General features: G+C 39.5%; 1 protein-coding gene across 4 annotated transcripts in view; it reads right to left on the bottom strand.

Annotated features, from left to right (window-relative positions):
- Nucleotides 1-506: 506 nt before the first annotated feature.
- The window catches only part of FAM91A1 (family with sequence similarity 91 member A1), a 44691-nt gene continuing 22457 nt past the window's right edge, over nucleotides 507-22740 (bottom strand). For all 4 annotated transcript variants that reach the window (XM_054708330.1, XM_054708329.1, XM_054708328.1 and 1 more), the window contains 10 exons: nucleotides 19414-19546; nucleotides 17961-18109; nucleotides 16545-16679; nucleotides 16240-16353; nucleotides 13020-13092; nucleotides 11091-11240; nucleotides 8732-8836; nucleotides 7667-7790; nucleotides 5579-5648; nucleotides 507-3683 (listed from right to left, as the gene is read on the bottom strand). In XM_054708330.1, the coding sequence (XP_054564305.1) occupies nucleotides 3498-3683; nucleotides 5579-5648; nucleotides 7667-7790; nucleotides 8732-8836; nucleotides 11091-11240; nucleotides 13020-13092; nucleotides 16240-16353; nucleotides 16545-16679; nucleotides 17961-18109; nucleotides 19414-19546 (1239 nt within the window). In that variant the 3' untranslated portion in view covers nucleotides 507-3497. The remainder of the gene's footprint in view (nucleotides 3684-5578; nucleotides 5649-7666; nucleotides 7791-8731; nucleotides 8837-11090; nucleotides 11241-13019; nucleotides 13093-16239; nucleotides 16354-16544; nucleotides 16680-17960; nucleotides 18110-19413; nucleotides 19547-22740) is intronic.

Raw genomic sequence — 22740 nt, 5'->3', positions numbered from 1 at the left:
CAGTGCTGCCCACCGACATCACATACCCATGATACGATACAGTGTGGAAGGGCACACCACCTCTGTGCTGTCCCTCCCGATAAAGCAGCACCCTTCAAACCGCCACGCAGTACCCTTCAGTGTCAAGGTCATGAAAGACTGAGAAACTGTCACAGGTAGGAGTCGTCTAAAGAACCACTAATGACTAAATAAATGCAATGTGGTATCCTGGGTTGGATCCTGGAACTGAAGAACATTAGTGGAAAAACAGGTGAAAACCAAATCAAGTCTGCTGTTTAGTAAATAGCAGCATATCAATGTGAGTATCTGAGTTTTAACAGATGTGCTATAGTTTACATAAGGTGTTAACATTAGGGGAAGCAGAGGGAAGGGGATAGAGAGTAAATGTGAAATTAGTATAAAATAAAAAGGTTGTTTAAAAAAATGCATAGGAAAGCCACAGCAGCATGGTTGTACTTAAAATTAAGAAAGGGACTTACAGAAGATTATACACATTTTCTCAGTAATTGATTACCACCAGTTTATTTGTAAACATAGTATATGTGTCAATAATCAAATTGACAACACTTTATACATTTCATATTTAATATCATACCAGAAAACAATCCACTGTACTTAGTTACAATTTTGGTACTTTAAAATCTTTAAATACAAACTGTATTTGAAACACTGAACATAAAAGAGAACAATTAATAACAGAAAACTAAATACATCAAATAAAAGAAACCAATATTTTTTAAAAACCCACAAAATCATCTGATTATATACTTAAAAGGGAGGAAATCAGATGATCATCTTTTTTTAATAACAAAGTTGTGGTTCTTTAGACCCACTTGAGGTGAAATTGTATCACACTAAATTCCATGTCCTTCCTGATACCTTTTTTCTCTTAGTTTCCAAGGAATGTTTGCCATGGTTTAAGCTACATTACAGGGGGAAAGAAATGAGAGGTAGCAAAAGCCAATGAAATTACTTTAAACATCTGCAAAAAAATTATTTCACAAATCATCTTTGGAAAATAATGAAGTCTGTATTTTACATTTACCTTTTTGTTGAAATGGATCAATACTTATAAAATTTAAGAGATGCATCTTTACATGAGTTAAAATATGAGATGAAGCCAAATTCATAAAGCAAAGCACAAAGCAGCCTGCACATTTTGCTAACAGTTATAAAAATGCAGACCACCTGCCTGGCCTGCCCACGCTAACGGTGCTTAGTGGTTAGTGCGCCAGGCTCTGCACCAAAGGGTCGCTGGTTCAATTCGCGGTCAAGGGCACATACCTGGATTGCAGGTTCAATCCCCAGCCCTGGCCAGGATGCGTGCAGAAGGCAACCTATAGATGTGTCTCTCTTACATAGATGTTTCTCTCTCTATCCTTCCCTCTCGCCCTTCCACTCTCTCTAAAAATCAATGGAAAAATATATCATTGGGTGAGGATTAAACAAAAATAAAATAAAATAAAAATAAAAAAGAAGACTGCCCTCCTTAAAAATGAGGTTTTCATTTGGGAATCAGAATCTTTCCTTATTCACAGGAGAAACCAGAGCGGGCCACATGCTTTTTCAGTACTTTCCCTAAAATTCATGATCATTTTTGGGTTCTATTTCTTCTTCCATTATTTCTCAAAGGAAATGCAGCAGCAAATCGCTCCCACATTTTAAGTTTTAAATTCACCAACAACTGGGTTCACTGCCAACAAGTACAAATATCTGATTCTTTATTAGTGTACATGTCACTACAATAGGCTTAGACTGGTAATACAGGAATAAATAAAATAACTACAGTTAATTCAAACAAAGCAAATGAGATTAAAGAGCCCTGATCAAATGAAATACTTTCAACTTTTGGTTGAAAAACTGTAAGTTACATACATACCTAATACCACTAGGAATGTCCAATATCAACTATTGGGGGGAATGAGTGATTCACAGTCATAAGAAATTATTTTAATAGTATGTATTTTTCCTTTTATAGACAAACATTTATAAGATACACTGATTTCTACCTCATATAAGAGAAAGTAGAAAACTAAAAGTTAACTGCATTTACCTAAACACGGCACTGACTTGCCACAGGTAACCTGCTCCAAAAGATTCAATTCTGTGGGTAGGCCATGGGGCTGAATGCATGGTTATGTTAACAGTTTTTAAAAAGGCATATATTTCCAGAAGTATGTTGAAATCCACAAATGTCAGTTCTATAAATAACAAGAATTATCAGCAAAAATGTTTAGGTTTTAACATTCCCAAATTTTCTAATGCCTTAAGTGTTTTAGATATATGTTCTTTGACCAGTTCATTTGGTTACAGTTCTAAACTAGCAAACCGTTATCCTAGGAGAAGAGCTAAACTAAACTATAACACTGCACAAATTTCCCAAGGTAACTTGAAAAATCTAAAAAGTGATTCCAATTATTCTAATATTTGAGACACTAAAAGAATCAATGACTCAAGAAACATTTTGAAATTATTCAATTTTCCTTTATCATTTCCTCCCCAAACTATTCACATAAATTTAAGATCCAAACTGCCTAAGAATAGGTCTTCAAAGTAGGCTTTTCACTAAAGTATTTTGATCAGAAGACATAGCTTTAATGCTTCTCTTATATAATTCTAACCTAAAATCACAACCCTTGGTTTGAGAACATCAAATTCAATTTCATAACAATTAATTAGTAACACTACAAACAAAAATAAGTCACGGTGAAAATGTGCAGCAGCCACAGCTACAAGAACGGAAAATAAATTCTATTTTTCCAGAAAGACTCTATGAAAATATAAAGTCCAAAGTGAGTGACAACAGAAGTCCACATATAAATGTTGTTTAAAAATAGAATGCTTTCCAAAGCTTCTCATGAGATGTCAATGTAGAGTCAGAGTCGGAGTTAAGACCTTGTAAATCAAGGGTAAGTTATACAGAACTATGCTGATTTACATACCTTCAACAATGTTCAACTGATATACATAATTTACAGACAGCCACAGGAATTCGTAATGCCCCGTCACATCATTTCTCAGGACTGGATGTGTATGTTTCATAGTTTTGCTACTTGAAGTACCAAGAAGCCTTTGCAAAGGAAGAGTTCCCCTCTTCCCATGATCCCCTACAGAGTAAGTAACAAAATATAAAACTAAACAAGATTTACGTTTGATAACCTAACATATAAAATTACCACTGCAATATTCGTAGTGACTGCTTATAAACTTAACAGTCATCATAAAGCCTATAAAGTATATCCTGTTTTATAAAAGAAATGCAGATTGTCTCAAGGTAAAAAATACAGTGCAGGCTGCTAAAAAGCTCTTGGTTGCATTAGGAAGTGCAACGATGAGGAAAACTTCAGAAACCATGAACGTGTTCCCCAAACTTTGAACATCAGGTAAGCGTGAATCGCACGGCAGCGGCAGGGTACTTTTTCAGTGGCTGGCGCTATAAAGCTAACCTTAAGAAAGAAAAAAGGCAGAGAGTGTGAGCAACAAATGGTGTAACCAAATCATTGCAAATGGAGACTAGCGATGCGCAGTGAGGAAGGTGACCGTCCACTCCATTCTGATAAGATGCCATCTTTAAATACTAAGTTCTTTGCGGGCAGTGGGACTCCCAGATCTGCTTGGGATGACGGGGAGAGCAAACTTGAAAAGCTGGCCTCTGTGTGAATATCCAGTGTTGCAGCACCTTCCTAAAAGATCAGAAACGAGAAAAATTCTGTGTTCTACATGTGACCAAACCACTCTGTATAGCTAATGGGAAAAATAGACTTTGATTACTGGAGAAATGTTTATGGAATGCAAAGCACTAATGGAGATGCAAAGACTTACCTCACAAACACAAAAGAATCAATGAGAGGTATTAGCATATGCAGAAATGACTACCACAAGTTAGGCTATGCTAAGTGCTTTGAAATGAATAAAAATACTAGGCTATGAGACTATGGTATAAGAAGAGGTTAGTTCTCAGACAATCTCTAAAAACTCTCACGCAGCATTAAGCACCAGGACAGCCCACCCACTCCCAGGGCTCTCACAGGCACATATTCAGCACAGACCTCCCCGAGAACTCCGGGCTCAAACATGCCCCTCACATTCGCTCTCAGGTGCTGCACCACACGTGCCACACTTACCGTGTCCCCTATTCCCGACATCAAGCTACTCAGAAATATGAGAATCTCTCGATTCCTCCCTTCCTACCACACCCTCAATATTTTCCTCTCATTTAACTAATCACCAAGTTCTGTCAATCAACCTCCAACATGGATCCCAAAGTAATTTACCTTACTCACCAAAGCCACTGCCATTTTAGGCCAGTGGCCTCCAAAGTGGGGTACTCACTCCAAAGTGGGGTATGGTACTACGAAAATTTTAAAATCTTGTATCTACTTATTGCATCCTTTAAGAATTTCTATGTTTATGTTTTATAATACACATAATTTATTGGTATAACAGTATGTATGTGTAATAAACAAACCTGTATTGTGGATACCTATAAAACTGTGTTTTTGTGGGGTTTTTTAATGAGAAAGGCTGCTACTCTTGGGCTATTACAATAGTCTCCAAACTAATCTTACTTCTATGCTTGCCCATTTTTAATCTTTCTCTAAACAGTAACTAATCTTTAAAGAAATAACGTCATTCTCTGTTTGTTTAAGTCTTTAATGCACTCAGCATAAACCACAAATGCTTTAATACATTCTAGAAGACCCTCCCCACCCCTCTTGCCACTGCACCTCTTTCACGAGGCTTCTGAAACACTGGCCTTCTGTTTTCTGGACACAGGACCTTTGTGCCTGCTAAGCTCTGCCTGGAATACTCTTTTCCATCCTTTAGGTTTCAGATTATATAGCATCTCTACCTATTTGAAGTAGGTCTAGCTTTGGAGCCCATCAGATTTGAAGGAGCCCGACTCCTTCAAAGTACCTACTGAAATCGACGTTTACTCGACTAGTGTCTTGTACAATCCTCTCAGCTCCTCTAGTGTCTTAGAGATCATTGTTTCCCCAGCACTTGGTAAAGGGTCTGGCATGGAGTAGACACAAGTATTTATTGAAAGAATGAATGAAACAAAACTCTAAAATATTAATTTCATAATATTAGATCAGATATTCTGAACAGAAATATTCCGTTCTAGTTTATCTATAAATTAAATCTAGGGTATCCTTTCCTCTGTGTGTGTGTGGGGGGGGGGGGGGGGGAGAAGGTGGATGGGGACACAGGACACAAAAGGTCTAGAGCACTGGCTTTCACTACCACAACAGACAATGGAGCTCACTGCAGTTATTAACGGAGTACCAGACTCAAGAACCAGCACCTCGTACGATCGTGGCCTGTAACAGCTGCTTAACACACTCCTGCTGAATGAAGCACTGGCACAGAACAGAGTCCAAGCTTTAGAGCCAGAAGACCTGGCTCATGAACTCAGGTGCAAGTCAGTTTACTTCCTGAATCTTGGTGTCTTCGTGTGTAAATTTAAATTAATGCTTGTTTCATGTCTTACTGCAGTGGAGATTCAAAGCAAACATGGAAGTGTTTTGCATTTAAAGCTCTACACCAATACCATTTGGATCTTCTGGTTTATTACCTGGAATGAGTGAACAAAGTTAAGGACTCGTAGAGAAAGTTTTCTACTGGAATGTAAGAGGTTTTGAAGGCTGAAAAAAAGGGGGGAAAGTTTAGTACAAATATAATGACAAGAGTTTAAATTTATTAATTTCAACAGTTTAATTTTACTAATTTAATATCTAACAAGCGTTTAATTTTACTAATTTTAAAACATTTATATCGGCATATAAATCCTGATTAACCACATTAAAGTTTTTTAAAAACCAATTTCAATGGTTCTCATCAATGAAATTTTTGCCTCTTTTAATAATAGGGAGTAACTGTACATAAAAAGACCATTTTGAAATAAAACATCATAAATTATCAAAATTAAAATTTATTGTTATAAGGTTTAAACTGCTAGCAAATATAAATGTTTACTAAATAAACCTTTTTAAATAAAAATTTATGCACTTGGAGGGATGAAGTCTGACATATTTAACATACATCAACCCACCAAATTAAATATTTTTCAAATATATAAATAGATAACAATTATAGTGACAATCTTTAAAGCTGTAGCATTTCTATTTTATTCATGTCTTATTTTATTTTAGAGGACAGTTATTAAAAATTACTTGTCACCCTAGCCAGTTTGGCTCAGTGGATAGAAGAATGCCCTGGACCGAAGAGTCCCAGGTTCGAATCTGGTCAAGGGCACATACCTCCCCTGGTCAGAACATGTGCAGGACACAACCAGTCGATGTGTCACTCTTACATCGATGTTTCTCTCTGTCTTTCCCCCTCCCTTCCATTCTCTCTAAATATCAGTAGAAAAATATCCTCAGGTGAGGATTAACATAAATAAATAAATAAATAACTTGTCAACTGAGTACTTTTAATTTTCTGATATAAGCTACATTAAGCCAGTTAAATGATTTATTATCCAACTCTGTTTTCCTAAATAAGTCAAACAGATCGGTAGATATCACCTCTCCAAATTACCCGCTATGACAATCAGATTCAATGATGCTCTTCTCTAACTAACCCAGTCAGTCTCACAGTCTTTACAACACTACCTCTTAGCAGCCATGACCAATGGATCAGAGTTGTCATGAGGGAAAACCTACATGTAATCTCTGGTAAGTAATAAATGCTCATTTTAGGAAATGTGGAAATTAAAGACAACTTTGAAAGTCAGCCATAATTCCACAAGACATAATCACTATTAAGATAACATAACTTGAGTGTGTGTTTGTTGAGTAACAGAAGTCCACAAGAAAAATTCTCTACAGACATTTACATATTTTAAAAAACCAGACTCATACTATCAGGAGTATTCTCGGTTTACCACACTCTCACCAAATTTGGGTAACTAAGTAAATCCTATCTAATAAAGAGGCAATATGCTAATTGACTGTCACACCCTCACAAAGATGGCGGCGCCCACATCCAATAAGGAGGGAATATGCTAATTGACTGCCACACCCTCAAAGATGGCGGCGCCCAGTCCCCTCAGCCCCGCTGGGGCAGCAGGCATGTGGCATGACCAGGCCCGCCCCCAGGCAGGTCCAGCCACTCCACGCGCCTGCTTCTGGAGTCCCCCAGTCTCCTTAAGCACCCCAACTGCCCAGGGCCGACCCAAGGTGCAGGCAAGCCTCGGATGGCGGCGGCCAGGCCACCCAGGGCCACCCGAGGCTCAGGTAACCAGGGCCCGCCAAGGCTTGCGCTGCCAGCAGTGGCAGCAGCAGAGGTTTGATGGGGGTGTCGCCTTCCCCTGATCGCGGGGTCACCTCCCGCCCTGGGGGCTCCCAGACTGTGAGAGGGGGCAGGCTGGGCTGAGAGACCCCCCCGCCTCCAGTGCATGAATTTTCATGCACCGGGACTCTAGTATAATTATAATTAACCAAAACATGTGCCTAAAATGTTTGCATGTGCCTAATTTCTGAGGTATAAAAGTTTAATTTTGAAAATATAGCAAAACCCTTAAACTAGCAAACTTTATTCAATAAACAAATATACACAGGTAATTACTATGTTCATGTATAAAATAAAAGAAAGATATAGCAAATATTACTGACTTGAAAGTCTCATAGATGAAAAGATGACAATGAATATAAACCCTTACCTCTCTTTCCTGCAAAGGCCATGGGTAGCAATTTTTCTACAAACTTTCCGGTTTAATTCAGAACTAAACAGTGGAATTCCAAAGCACAGCTCAAGAGGAACCCAATCTGCTTCTGTTGTGGCAACTATAAAAGGACATGTAAACTTATTAATCATGCATAAATTTATATATTATAACTGACTTGGGTTTCTTAATTGAGGTCCATGGATTTTCATAGATTCCTTTCACCCCCACCAATGGGCTGAGCAGGAGAGAGAACTCGGGAGAGGGAAGGAGTGTGAGGTAACCTCTGAAATAGGAAAGAATGTTTTTTGAGGATGTACATGCTTCTGAGGAGAAGGCACTAGTTTTCATCAGATGTTCAAAGTGGTCTTTTACCCAATTGAAAGATATCTACAAGACGAGAGAATTAACCGAAATATTTAACAAAGGAAAAATGAAACTTAAGTCACTATTCTCAGGTCATATTTTAATAGTATTTTACTATTCTAAATATACAAAAATGTTTGCTAGAAAATTCTTATTACAAGGTCCATTATGGACAAATGACATCCAAATGACTTAACAAAAAAGTTAAGCCCTGGCTGGTGTGGCTCAATGGATAGAGCGCCAGGCTGTGGACTGGAGGGTCCCAGGTTTGATTCCAGTTAAGGGCACATATCTGAATTTCAGGCTTGATCCCCAGTAGGGGGCAGGCAGGAGGCAGCGAATCAATGATTCTCTTTCATCATTGATGTTTCTATCTCTCTCCCTCTCCCTTCCTCTCTGAAATCAATAAAAAATATATTTTTAAGCCGAAACCGGTTTGGCTCAGTGGATAGAGCATTGGCCTGCGGACTCAAGGGTCCCAGGTTCGATTCCGGTCAAGGACATGTGCCTTGGTTGCGGGCACATCCCCAGTTGGGGGTGTGCAAGAGGCAGCTGATCGATGTTTCTCTCTCATCGATGTTTCTAACTCTCTATCCTCTCTCTCTTCCTCTCTGTAAAAAATCAGTAAAATATATTTAAAAAAATAAAAATAAAATATATTTTTAAAAAGATTGCAAATAATTTTTAAAACCTTACCAGAGTTTTGTTTAGTTGCTAAATCTGCAGTTGCCTCCTCAATGACCATTTCAAACGACTCTGTACTTCCATTTACATCTGAGCCAGAAGCCAAATCAGGTTCACCTTGTAATTTAAGGACAAACACAAATATTAAGATTCTAGTAGTTGGTATAAGTTGTCAGTAAATCAGTTCTAACATAAAAGTGGATTCAGGCAACAGAAATGGCAATGGAAAACAATGAATAGTCCTTAACCTTAAAACAGTAGGTCTCAACTGGGGGATAATTTTGTCCCCCAAGGGACACTAGGCAATGTTTGGAGACAGGTTTTGTTGTCATGAATGGGAACAGGGATGCCACTGATATTTAAGGATGCTAAACATGCTACAATGCACAGAGCAGCCCCACAACAAAGCTCAGAACGTAAATAGTGCTAAGGTTGTCAAAACAAGGATTCAAATGGCAGAAGAGAAGTTTAGACTGTCAGTTAGCTCACTACTAAAGTCATTTCTACCCCATGGAAATATGCAGTCTGATTACATCGTTTCTCTTCAAAATTCTTTTTGACTTCCCATAACTTTCAGCACAGAAGATGCTCCTAGAGCTTACCTCCTTCTCTACTCTCACCTACTTCTGCCCAATAGACCTTTCTTTTGGCTGCCACAAGCTACTCTATTCCCTGATTCCCTCTGCCTGAAAGGCTGCTACCTTCCACATAAACAACAATCATCTTTTGTGTAGGTAACTCCTCATTATTCAAAATTCAGTCCAAACTTTCCATTCCATTAGAGGCCTTCTCTGATAGCTCAGCCGTCCTACTTCAGCACTGTAAGCTAAAGCAGAGCCCTATCCCAGTGTCTTAACACAGCACAGCAGCCTGATTCACTTGCTTGTCTCCCTCTCTAGGGTATAATTCCTCAGGTCTTACAAATTTAAATGTCTCCAGCATCTAAGCAGACAGTCCGTAAATGTTTATGGAATGAATGAAACAAAACACGGCAGCTATAGCAGACATGCTTTGAAATGACTGTCTAACTCCATAGCCGCCTTCTCTGGAAAATGCCCCTGTGATACTTGGCAGTCAACTGTTGAAAACTGCCTATTACACAGCCATAATAAATATAAAAAACCTGCTATGTCAAAAATCAAAAGTTACCCAAATCCTCTGGCCAAAGGATGGATACCTAACTCAAAGAGAGCCAATCCAATCCACTGGATGGCTAGCAATAATTATTTTCTCAGGATTTCAAAGTAAGAGGCTCAAGGAATAGAGTCAATTGACGACAGACAATTGAACTGAAATGTTTCCTAGAGTCATAGACCAGAGCTGGCACCATGGCAACCACAGCCAAATTACAAGCCAGAATTAGGTCAGAGCAGAAACAATTAGTAAGCATGAAAAGGTAATTGGAAAATAAAAATTTAAATTAAAAATAAAGAAAAAGAGGCCCTAGCTGGTTTGGCTCAGTGGATACAGCGTAGGCCTGCGGACCGAAGAGTCCCAGGTTTGATTCTGGTCAAGGGCATGCAACTCAGTTACAGGGTCCTCCCCGGACCGGGCCCAGGTCGGTGCTCATGCAGAAGACAACCAATCGATGTATTCTCTCACAGTGATATTTCTCTCTGTTTTTCCTTCTCTCTTCCACTCTCTCTAAAAATCAGAGGAAAAATATCCTTGGGTGAGGATTAAAAAAAGAAGAAAGAAAAAGGTACCTAAGGAAAACTAGCCATCATCACTATGCAGGACAGACGAGATAGAAAGAGAGAGAATGATTCCAGGAAAGCTAAGCAGAAAATGGTTGCTTCAAGGACCAGGACTCAGACTAGCATGGCAGTTACAGAGAATAAAAAAAAGAAAGAAGGGAAGAAATGGATATGAGAGACTTTTCCAACCATTAATTCACAGAACTTGGAAACAACTGGGCAGTGTAGAAAAGGAGAAGGGTGACAGCCATAGGACTCTGGCCTGGGTAACTGAGACAATGGTGCCTTCACAGAAAGAGAAAGGTCAAAAGGGAAGAACTGGAGACAGCTTTACTGAGAGACTAAAACTTTGAAACCATCATCCCATAAAGGAAGTTAATTTAAAGCCTATAAACATAGATATGACAGTAAAGGACTAAAACCTGATAACCTTTCTATATTCCAGCCCCACCCAGGTCATCACTTCTGTAGTGATACACTTAATATTCTCTCCATTTGAACAACTGATACTTGTCCAAATGATGTCACAGAATATTTTCTCATACTTCAATGAAAAAGCAATTAAGTGTTAAATAATTCAACATCCCCACAAAGGTCTCCGTGCTTTTTAAATAATTAGGTTGTGATTAACTCAATACCAGTGATCTTAATTTAAAACCCAACTATTGACTAACCTCTCTCATCAGAAGCATCACTGAGTTTTCTGCTTGCAAGTTGGCTCGAAGCATTCAACATGGTGATATAGCCACAAAAATGCTGCAAGTCCACCTTAGTCCTTAATATTTCCAATGCTTTATGAACACCCATATTGACACGAGTAAATTCTAAGAACAAAGAGTTGACATCAAATGATAAGTGAATAGTTTTGTAAAATAATACAACATGAAAAACTTAAAAATATTTTTATTAAATAATTCTTAGAATTACTTTTATACTTTAATCTATCAAGATTGATTCCAATGAAGAAATATCTGTGAACAAAAAAAGGATGCTATACACATATGTTTATAGCCTTCAGGAGGTATTTGTTATATCAGAAGCAAATAGTCGGTGGTAAATTCTCTAAGCGTCTATTTGTGCTTCTATTCTGCCTCAAATGCTTACTTGGTGGGCTTCTACCAGGAAATTTATTAAATATACATATTTTTGAAATTAAAGCTAATATAGTTGAAATTATGTCCTAATGAATTATTTAAGTTTTAACTCAAGTTCTTACCTGTGAACTTACAAAAGAGCAAGATGCTCTATATCCAAATATGGAGATGTCTCTGTTTTATAATTCACAATAATCTCCCAAGGCAAGAGAACTACCAATTAGTTCTTGAAATTTTCTACATTTTAATGTCCTATGGTCACTACCCTGTATCCTCAGGTGAACATTTTTCCCCACAGGATTTATAAAGTATCAGAGGATTAAGTAGCAAAGTTTAGTTGCAGACAAGTACTTATTTCTGAAAAAATGGCTATTTTGGGGAAGAGAGAACTCTCTTCTCCACATTTTGTACACACTCACAACAGCCAAAAGAGGGCACTTAATTTCAAACGTGAGGCTCCCCCAGTCTGGCCGTGAGAAAAGATGACAATATCTATAAAAATCCTCTGCCTTTCCTTGCTTTAGGGGGCGGGGGCAGTGGTGAGCAACATTTTGAAAGAACAGTAAATTCTTATATGGGGTAACTTAGGTTAAATTACTTGAACCATTCACTGCTCTCTTGAATTCCAAGCAATGAGACTCTAAAAACCAGAAAAATAGGTTACAGAACAGCAGTTTTACATGGAGCAGGAAACATAAGTGCTATGTAAATATATGCAAAGTTTTAATCAGATAGTATTTTTCTTCTGAATGTATATATTTTCTTAATATTCAACAGAGAAAGGGTATCTTCTCTATTAGACAAAAGGAAGAATGAACTGGCTGTCACAGAACTTCTCTGCATCTTTATCAAGTACGAGACTGCACAGCCAAATCCAGAAGCCAACATTAACCAGGACTTTCCCCTTGGTCCTAACCAGCTAATTTAGCTCAAACTGCAATCCACTCAAATCCTCTCATCAGCAAAAATAAAATTTAACAGCAAAAAAAAAATTATTATAATAAAAATGCTGAGACAAGAAATACATGCAAGTGCTCTGTAAAGTGTGAAGTAGGAGACAAACGTTTATTAGGACCCATTTCTACAATAACTAAAAAAGCCCCTAAAAGAAAACCAGTGTGTAACATTGGAGGCAACCAATTTTCTAAACATCTTTCAAAGCATAAAATCTTCCCTATGACTTGCTTCAAATAATAAGCAATAAAAAGAAACTGAAAGACTAAACATACAGAAAACCCAGTCTTCCCTCTGGGCAGATACCTATGTATTCTCTTCATCTCCAAGACAGACCCGTATTCCTCCAGAGGCTCTAAGTGGGTCTTACACTGTCGGTTCTTTGTGGGAAAAGGCATATGACAGAAAACTACCTTTGGCCAATACTCTTTAAAAACAAAATGGTAACGCCCTAGAACTTCAGAATTTTAAGCATTCACTTCCTGCTATGTTTTCCACCGAACTGGTGACAAAGATTAATGATAATCAAATAGATACAAATCAGAAGTGAGGTACCTCCTTGTAGTTCTGTCTCATCAAATGGAAATGGTATGTGGACAGTTTCTCCTGTCCCGTGGAAGCCATGTCCCTAAACATGAAGAACCACAAGTTGAAAGGTGTATGAGAAAACGACATTTCCAACAATAGATATTAAAGTACTAAATAAGACTGTGCCACATGGTGGTATGTTCCATCAAAGTGCTTTAAACAATTTTCTAATTTTCTCCAGCAAGCAAAGACAATCTTAAGTATATATGAATCTATAAGGTAATGTGTCTCAAATTGAGTGCATGGGCTAAATTTTAAAAAGGAGGGTAATTTAACAGGTAACTCAGGCGTCAGCCAAGTGGAGACTGAATGAGATCAAGTGTTGGTCCCTAAAGACCACATATTATATATGAAATGCCAGGAATAGGGTCTAGAGCAGTGATGGCGAACATATGACACGCGTAGCCATTTCTGATGACACGCGGCAGCATGCTGAGGATGAAACATTTGCTGCTCCTGAGGATGAAACATTTGCAAAATAATGTTTTTTCCTCAAAGTGACACACTACCTAAGTTATGCTCAGTTTTTTGGCGAAGTTTGACACACCAAGCTCAAAAGGTTGCCCATCACTGGTCTAGAGAGAGGAAATAGATTAGTATTGTTTAGGATGTGGGGGCTGGGAGAACAGGGGAGTGAGAACTAAAGGTGCAGATTTTTTGAGATGATGAAAATGTTCTAAAACTGAATATGGTGGCCTTGGCTAGTGTGGCTCAGTGGGTTGAGCATTGTCCCATGAACAGAGAGGTCGCCCATTCGATTCCTGGTCAGGGCACATGCCAGAGTTTTGGGCTTGATCCCCAGTAGGGGGTATGCAGGGGCAGCTGATCAATGTTTCTCTCTCCCTCTCCCTTCCTCTCTAAAAATCAATAAAAATTATTAAAATAAAATTATGGTGATGGCTGCAGATATGTGTAATTACAGTAGTCTGCCTTATCCACGGGGGATACATTCCAAGACCACTAGTGGATACCTGAAACCAAGGATGGTACTGAACTCTACATATATTATGTTTTTTTTCCCTATTTATACATACACTAGAGGCCCGGTGCACGAAATTCGTGCACGGAGGGGGGTTGTCCTTCAGCCCAGCCTGTACCCTCTCCAATCTGGGACCCCTCGAGGGATGTCCGACTGCCCGTTTAGGCCCGATCCCACTGGATCGGCCTAAACGGGCAGTCAGACATCCCTCTCACAATCCAGACTGCTGGCTCCCAACTGATTGCCTGCCTGCCTTCCTGATTGCCCCTACCGCTTCTGCCTGCCAGCCTGATCACCCCCTAACCACTCTGCTGCCAGCCTGTTTGCCCCCAACTTCCCTCCTCTGCCAGCTTGGTCACCCCTAACTGCCCTCTCCTGCAGGGTTGATCACCTCCAACTGCCCTCCCTTGCAGGCCTGGTCCCTCTCAACTGCCCTCCCTTGCAGGCAGGGTGCCTCCCAACTGCCCTCTCCTGCTGGTCATCTTGTGGTGGCCATCTTGTGTCCACATGGGGGCAGGATCTTTGAACACATGGGGGCAGCTATATTGTGTGTTGCAGTGATGATCAATCTGCATATTACTCTTTTATTAGATAGGATAGAGGCCTGGTACAGGGCTAGGGGCCAGCTGGTTTGCCCTGAAGGGTGTCCCTGATCAGGGTGGGGTTCCCTTGGGGCTTGGGGCGGCCTGAGCGAGGAGAGGAGCCTTGTGGTGGTTTGCAGGCCAGCCATGTCCCCTGGCAACCCAAGCAGAGGCCCTGGTATCTGGAATTTATTTTCCTTCTACAATTGAAACTTTGTAGCCTGGAGCGGAGCCAAGCTTGGGGCTCCCTCCGAGGCCAGCAGCCATTTCTGTTGGGGTTATAATTGAAACTTTGTAGCCTTAAGCGGAGGCCTGGGCCCACCAGGGTGTGCGGAAAGCTTTGCTTCCCCTGTTGCCGGCGGCAACCCTGGCCTGCTCTCTCAAGCTCCATTCTGTCGCCATTTCTGTTTGAATTTGTTTACCTTCTATAATTGAAACTTTGTAGCTTGAGTGGAGGCTTAGGCCTGGCAAGGGCAGGCGGAAAGCTTGGCTTCCTCTGTTACCTAGGAAACCTTGCTCTCTGTGGCTGTAGCCATCTTGGTTGGGTTAATTTGCATACTCGCTCTGATTGGATGGTGGGCGTGGCTTGTGGTGTGTCGGAGGTATGGTCAATTTGCATATTTGTCTATTATTAGGTAGGATACCTATGATAAAGTTTAGTTTATAAATTAGGCCCAGTAAGAGATTAACAATAATAACTAGTAATAAAATAGATTACAATAATATATTATAATAAAACTTATGTGAATGTTCTCTCTCCCCCTCTCGCTGATAGCCAAGTCAGCTACTAAGTGGCTGTAGGCAGGGAGTATACACAAGTGTGGATATGCTGGACAAAGGGATGATGCACTACCCATGAGGGATGGAGCAGGACAACTTGAGACTTCATCACACTACTCAGAATGGCATGTAATTAAAATATAAATTACTTATTTCTGGAATTTCCCATTTAATATTTTCAGACCATGGTAGACCCTGGGTAACTGAAACCACAGAAAGTGGAACCACGCAAAAGGAGAACTAATGTATACTGAAAAAAACCAATGAACTATACAATATAAATGGTTGAATTGTATGCTATATGAGTTATATCTTATAAAAAGAGAGCACAAATCACCTTCATTTTATTTTATTTATTTATTTATTTATTTATTTTATTTTTTACAGAGGAAGGGAGAGGGATAGAGAGCTAGAAACATCGATGAGAGAGAAACAATGACCAGCTGCCTCCTGCACACCCCCTACCAGGAATGTGCCCGCAACCAATGTACATGCCCTTGACCGGAATCGAACCTGGGACCTTTCAGTCCACAGACCGACGCTCTATCCACTGAGCCAAACCGGTTTTGGCATGAGTTATATCTTAATAAAGCTATTTCTAAAAGAAAAAATACAGCCACATGAGTAACAAAAGGTGAGGCTAGAATTCAAAGCTGAGTCTAACTTCAAAGTCCATGTTGCACTGCCAGCCCAAGACCAGGACTGAAACCCAGATCTGATTCTTTATGTTTCAGCTTCACAAATTTCAAATTACTGACATCTGATTGCAATTCAGCAGAAAGATAGACAAATTACAATCTTTAAAAGAAAAAACCAAAATGGATTGATTCAAATAAAGTAACTGTACCTGAATCAAAACCGCCGAATGTGTTAAAGCATCATTCAACATTGTGAGCACATTTGATGTAGGAACTACCCCAGGATCATGACCCCAAGATGTTATTAGTAATCGATCATAACCCTATGGGAAAGAAATGAGTAAGATAAAATGGCGCTTAGGAATATGGACAAAAAAATTAAGAAAGTTATCTATAATGCCACTTACTAATTTCTAATATATAATTATTCTAATAAATAGCTATATAATAGAAATATTAAGACATTACTACTATCTTCCCCCAAAATAATTAAAACAAATCTCACACAACATACCTGGAAAATATCTGGCAGTTTTCGAAGTCTTGTACCTTTGGACAGCAAAAGAGATGGTGGTCCCTGCCCAGTGACATGGTAAATGTACAGTTTAAACCAGACAGAACTGACTTCTGGGATAGCTGGTCCAATATGCTGTAACAATAAAGCAGGTAAGGTAAAGCTGAAATACTTAGCTAAAAAAGCCAAATTTCCCAAGTGACCAAGCATAGTCATATTAAAAGCTAATTCCTCATATAAATGTTCATTGCTATTATCCTTATGAAAATCACTTTTAAATACTCTGTTCAAATAGTTTCACTTTTGTGCTGGAACTGAGAAAGTACATCTTATCACTGCAGTTAGAGGATGGACTTTGAAGGACCATCAAGGTCTGAAATCTGAGCTTCATCCCCTCAGCCGTATCACCTCTAACATTCTCTATTCTCTCATTTTGCTCTTTTATAAGGTAGCAATAAAACATCTACCTCATAGGGATACTGTAGCATTGTTTAAAATGTTTAAAATAGCACCTGGTATATAGTAAGCTTTATATAAAAATGTTTTGTTACTATTACTCAATCACATGCAATTTCTCTCAAAAGGGACTCTCCTCCCATTCATTTACAGTTCATGAACTATTATGTCTAGAGGTTGCATTAAAAAATAGGAGGGAGTGTGGAGTGGAGTGGTACTGGAGGTAGCACACAAAGAATTATAAAAAAAAGTTGGTGAATGCAAACCTATAACCACTCCAGTTGAATAGAGGACAAATGTGGGGGGAGGGTGTGCTCACTGGGGCAGCTAGATCAGCACAGGCAACAAAATCACCCCTATAAAAGAATCCCTTCCTTTCTTCTACACCATTAAACCTTACACAGCTAGGAAACCAGGCAGGATGTAACACTGAAAAAGAGTAACACAATCCCCACTCTTTGAAAATGGTACAGACCACAATGCCCTTGCCAAGTATACAAATCCACAGAACTGACTTATTTTTTAAAAGTAAAAGCTGGAAGTCACAAGTAAATTTTAAAGATAACCAAAGTTCTACTTCCTTTCCAGTACAATTGTTTCTTTTCCATTTATTCAGTAGCATAGCCCCATTTCTAAAGCATTTCATTTTTCCTATATAAATTTATCTTATTCCTCAAGGCAATCCAGACTCCCCTCTCAGAGCATCCAAAAATATTCTCTTTAAAAGACTGCATTCAAGAAGAAAATTTTAATCTGCTGTCGCAAGTCACCAGGTGATACATAAATAAAATGTACCAATTATACTTCACAAATTGAACATAACTGCTTTCTGAGTCAGCAATTTGAATCTGGTATCTGCAAATTGAGAATTAACCCAGTAAGACTGTTAAACCTCTTCTTCAAGTCACCGCAAGTACGAATGAAGTGACAGCACCGGCCTTCTGCCACATGGGTCTTTACCTGAGGGGTGCAGCTGCTGATAGGCCGAATCTCGTTGGTGAGAGGAGCCATGGAAACAAGTAGTGTATAATTTTTGTTTAGAACTCTGCTGCAAGTTGCAGGGTCCAAACCAAGAAGGCTTTCACAGCGTAAGAGATCCAGAGGAAAACCTGAATTATGACCAAGCACACACAGAGAATGAAAGACTGACAATATGAAACAAAAATGCCCAAGACAGAATACTGATTACCTACCTTTATGGACCAGCAGTCTAGGCACATACTTCTAAGTGCGGAACTCCTATTCCTAAACTAAATTCAGAACTTGGCTGAGATGCTCTTTGTAGAGACTGGGAATTGGGGGAGGGAAGGACACAGCTTTCCTGTGGCACTCACGCTTTCACTGTGCCATTGAACCGGGGTGGCTGGGATGGATAGGAAGAATGGCAAAGCCAGCACTTTTTAAAAAAGAAAAGGTAGCCTAAAGAAACACCAGTAGACAGTTATCTTTGGATCAGGAATAAAGACTATTAGCTTTAAATCTTAAAAGTGTCTTCTTAGTGGTCCCTTAGGACATTTGGCACTTTTAATATTCTATCTTTTTTTTAAAAAAGGGACTATTTTCTCAAAAAATAGGCATGTCATAAAAGACAAAAAAAGGTTACGGATTTGAAAGAATGAGTGAAATTAAATGTTCCAGTGGTGCTAAGAATTCTCGAAATCCCAAGATGCAACTCTTGTGACTGTCCAAAGACTTGAGCCAAATGCTCTTACATTGGTGCTTAAGCCATTCCACCTTTTAAAAACACACATTCCTGGGTGCCATTCCACAACGCATAACCCACTGAATCAGAATCTGAAATTCTGATACCATCAGTTCAACTCTGGTTGGGGAGCACTCCCCACCTATCACAAAACTGAGAGTGCACCCTAAGGCCACAGCTGTGGGGAGTTCACCAATTGATCAAAATTGCCACTACTTTTACTCTTTAAAAAGAGGTTATCTGTTCCCGGTCTATTTTTTAAAGTAAAGTACTTTAGTAAATAAACATTCCAGCAGCATTTGAATAAGAAACTCCTATTTACTGTTTTTAATGCAATGGAATCTTTCATTCTTGAAATTTTATGCTTCCTAATACATTTACCTCAATTTTGCATCTGTTCACCCCTCAGAACCAATGCCTGTTCCAAATTCCACCCAGCTACTTAAACAATCGACACTCCAACACTGTTTGTAGGTACTCACCAGATTTAAATACTACAAATGTCAGTGGCACGTAAGAGAATAGTAAAATAAGATAAGAAACAGTTGACAAGCAAAGAAATTCACATGACAAGCCTCTAGTTATAAGTTCAATATACTTATAAAAATGTATTAAATAAATGATTATTAAATAAGTGGGCAAGACCTATTTAATTTCTTAGAAAGAACTTCCATAGGATCATGTCTTCAAAATCAAGTATATAACTCATACCATAATTGGGCTGGTCTGGCTGTGCAGTTTGTGCAACTAGATCTTTATTGTGACGAAGAAATAGTATTGTGTTTCTCAGAGTAAGCGCATGGTCAAAATATCTCTGTGCTTCTCCTTCACCAGTGCTCTGAACCTAAACCAAGAGAAAATAAAATTTCCAACAAATATCATTCTTATGCCATTCGTTCTAACATATCCTATATGATAAAAGGCTAATATGCAAGTCGACCAAACAGCAGAACGAGAAAATAAAATTTCCAACAAATATCATTCTTATGCCATTCGTTCTAACATATCCTATATAATAAAAGGCTAATATGCAAATCGACCAAACAGTAGAACGACGGGTCGCTATGAAGCACACTGACCACCAGCGGGCAGATGCTCAATGCAGGAGCTGCCCCCTGATGGTCAGTGCGCTCCCACAGAGGGAGCACTGCTCAGCCAGAAGCCCTGAGCCGGGCTCACGGATGGCAAGCGCAGCGGTGGTGGCAGGAACCTCTCCCGCCTCCATGGCAGTCGGACATCCCCCGAGGGCTCCCAGACTGAGAGAGGGTGCAGGTCGGGCTGAGGGACCCCCCCCCAAGTGCACACATTTTGTGCACTGGGCCTCTAGTAACTATATAATAGATATTAAGACATTATTAAAAATTATTAAATAAAAACTTTTCCCAGACACTATTGAAACAAATATTAACCTCAATCTCTGATTTTCCATTTCACATCTTTCAAGAGAACAGAATTACCCCAACAAGTAAAACTAATAATTTTAGCAAGCTAATAATGCTAAATCATAGCATTATATAAATTGTATGTCTCATGTATGATTCAAATAGGGTACTTAAAAACCTCTAAGATATACATTTGGTTTCATCCAGTAAAGTACTCCAATCCACAGTCACCAATTGTGCCTCTAATTCTCATCACCCTCTTCACAATTTTGTATCACTCGTTATAAGGGACAATAGGTATGTGACTCAACATAGCTGTTCACCAATGCTGAAAATACAACTTAAATTCATTCAACAAGGATTTACTGAGTCCCTTTTATGTGCTATGTGCTATGACCTGTCTACGATGTGAGAACAGAGTGCTGAACAAAGCCCTTGCCTTGACTGGGCTTACATTTCAATGCATGTTCATCAAAAATTCTCTAAACAGCCCATTAAATACACAGCGTTCATGATTAAAGCACAAAAGGTACCACAATTACTAGTCAGGAAACAGATTAGGTACACAAACTTTTTGCATTAAGAGCAGAAGACAAAATAAAATATCCAGGGCATGGAAACAGAAGGGCAATCAAGATTTAGAGCTCAGGGAAACCAGTGCTGTACTCAGAGGAAAAAAGGTGGTTAAGAGCAAATACAGGGTGGGGCTAAAGTAGGTTTACAGTTGTGAGTACAGGAAACACAGAGTTTATTCTTTTTTTATTAATAAATCTTTATTGTTCAGATTATTATTGTACAGTTGTTCCTCTTTTTCCCCCCATAGCTCCCCTCCACCCAGATCCCACCCCCCCTCACTCTCCCAACTGTCCTTATCCATAGGTGTACGATTTTTGTCCAGTCTCTTCCTGCATCCCCCCCACATCCTTCCCCCCAAGAATTGTCAGTCCACTCCCTTTCTATGCCCAATTCTATTATATTCACGTTTATTCTGTTCATCAGATTTTTTATTCACTTGATTTTTAGACTCACTTGTTGATAGGTATGTATTTGTTGTCACTTTGTTGTTCATAATTTTTATCTTTACCTTTTTCTTCTTCTTCCTCTTCTTAAAGAATACCCTTCAGCATTTCATATAATACTGGTTTAGCAGTGATGAAGTCCTTTAGCTTTTTCTTATCTGTGAAGCTCTTTATCTGACCTTCAATTCTGAATGATAGCTTTGCTGGGTAGAGTAATCTTGGTTCTTGCTATTCATCACTTTGAGTATTTCTTGCCACTCCCTTCTTGCCTGCATAGTTTCTGTTGAGAAATCAGCTGACAGTCATATGGATGCTCCCTTGTAGGTAACTAACTGTTTTTCTCTTGCTGCTTTTTAAATTCTCTATTTGTCTTTTGCCCTTGGCATTTTAATTATGATGTGTCTTTGTGTGGTCCTCTTTGGATTCCTTTTATTTGGGGTTCTCTGCACTTCCTGGACTTGTAAGTCTATTTCTTTCACCAGGTAGGGGAAGTTTTCTGTCATTTCTTCAAATAGGTTTTCAATATCTTGCTCTCTCTTCTCCTGGCACCCCCATAATTTGGATGTTGGTACACTTGAAGTTGTCCCAGAAGGTCCTTACACTAGCTTTATATTTTTGGATTCTTTTTTCTTTTTGCTTTTCCGGTTGGGTATTTTTTGCTTCTTCGTATTTCAAATCTTTTTGATTCTTGGGGTCCTCTAGTCTGCTGTTGGATCTCTGTATATTATTCTTTATTTCAGTCAGTGTATGCTTAATTTCTAATTGGTCCTTTTTCATATCCTTGAGGGACTCAATATATTTCTCAGAGGTTTCTAGAAGATTCTTGAGTAACCTTATAACCGTGGTTTTGAACTCTATATCCAGTAGTTTACTTTCCTCCATTTCTTTCATCTGTGACCTGTTTCTTTGTCTCCGCATTTTGGCTGCTTCCCTGTGTTGATAGAGTAGCTTTGTGTGCTAGGTGTCCTATAGGGCCCAGTGGCTCAGCCTCCCTAACTACCTGAGGTGGACACTCTTGGTGCACCCTTTTGTGGGCTGTGTGCACAGTCTTGTTGTAGCTAAGCCTTGATTGCTGTTGGTATCACTGGGAGGAATTGACCTCCAGGCCATTTGGCTGTGAGGTTCAGTTGTGTCTACGATGGGAGAACTTCTGTGATGGAGACACCCTTATGGGGCAAGACTTGCTTCCGTGGGGCTTTGGCGCTCACTGAGTCTGCCCCCTGAGTGTGTCTCTTATGGATGTGAGGAGTTGTAATCTGGATGGTCTCACTCTGACCACTGGGTACACTGGCTCTTGGATCTGCAAGGAGGTGCCAAGTCAGCCACTGCCTGAGGCCACCCAGCAGGAGCTACAGAGATCTGCAGATTCCTCCTCTTTATTTGGGGTTTGGAGGTGCCCAGATGAGGCCCAGCTGTGAAGCAATGCAAGCTGCTGTCCAGCTTTGGGCCTTCTTTTGGAGGCTCTGGGGTTCTCTGACCCAGCTGCAGTGTGTTAGGTTTTAGATTGCAAAAGGCCAGGACATTCATATGCAAAGCCTCTGCACACAGCTTGGGTGGGGTTGTAAATTGGGTGGGGCGGGATCTCGGAATCACCAGGGCGGAGTAAACAGCAATGGCTGCCAGTCAGCCTTGCCCCA

The sequence above is a fragment of the Eptesicus fuscus genome, chromosome 19, assembly GCF_027574615.1.
Source record: "Eptesicus fuscus isolate TK198812 chromosome 19, DD_ASM_mEF_20220401, whole genome shotgun sequence".
NCBI classification, from domain to species: domain Eukaryota; kingdom Metazoa; phylum Chordata; class Mammalia; order Chiroptera; family Vespertilionidae; genus Eptesicus; species Eptesicus fuscus.
The sequence above is the reverse complement of the archived record's forward strand: the minus strand, read 5'-3'. Positions and strand labels throughout refer to the sequence as shown.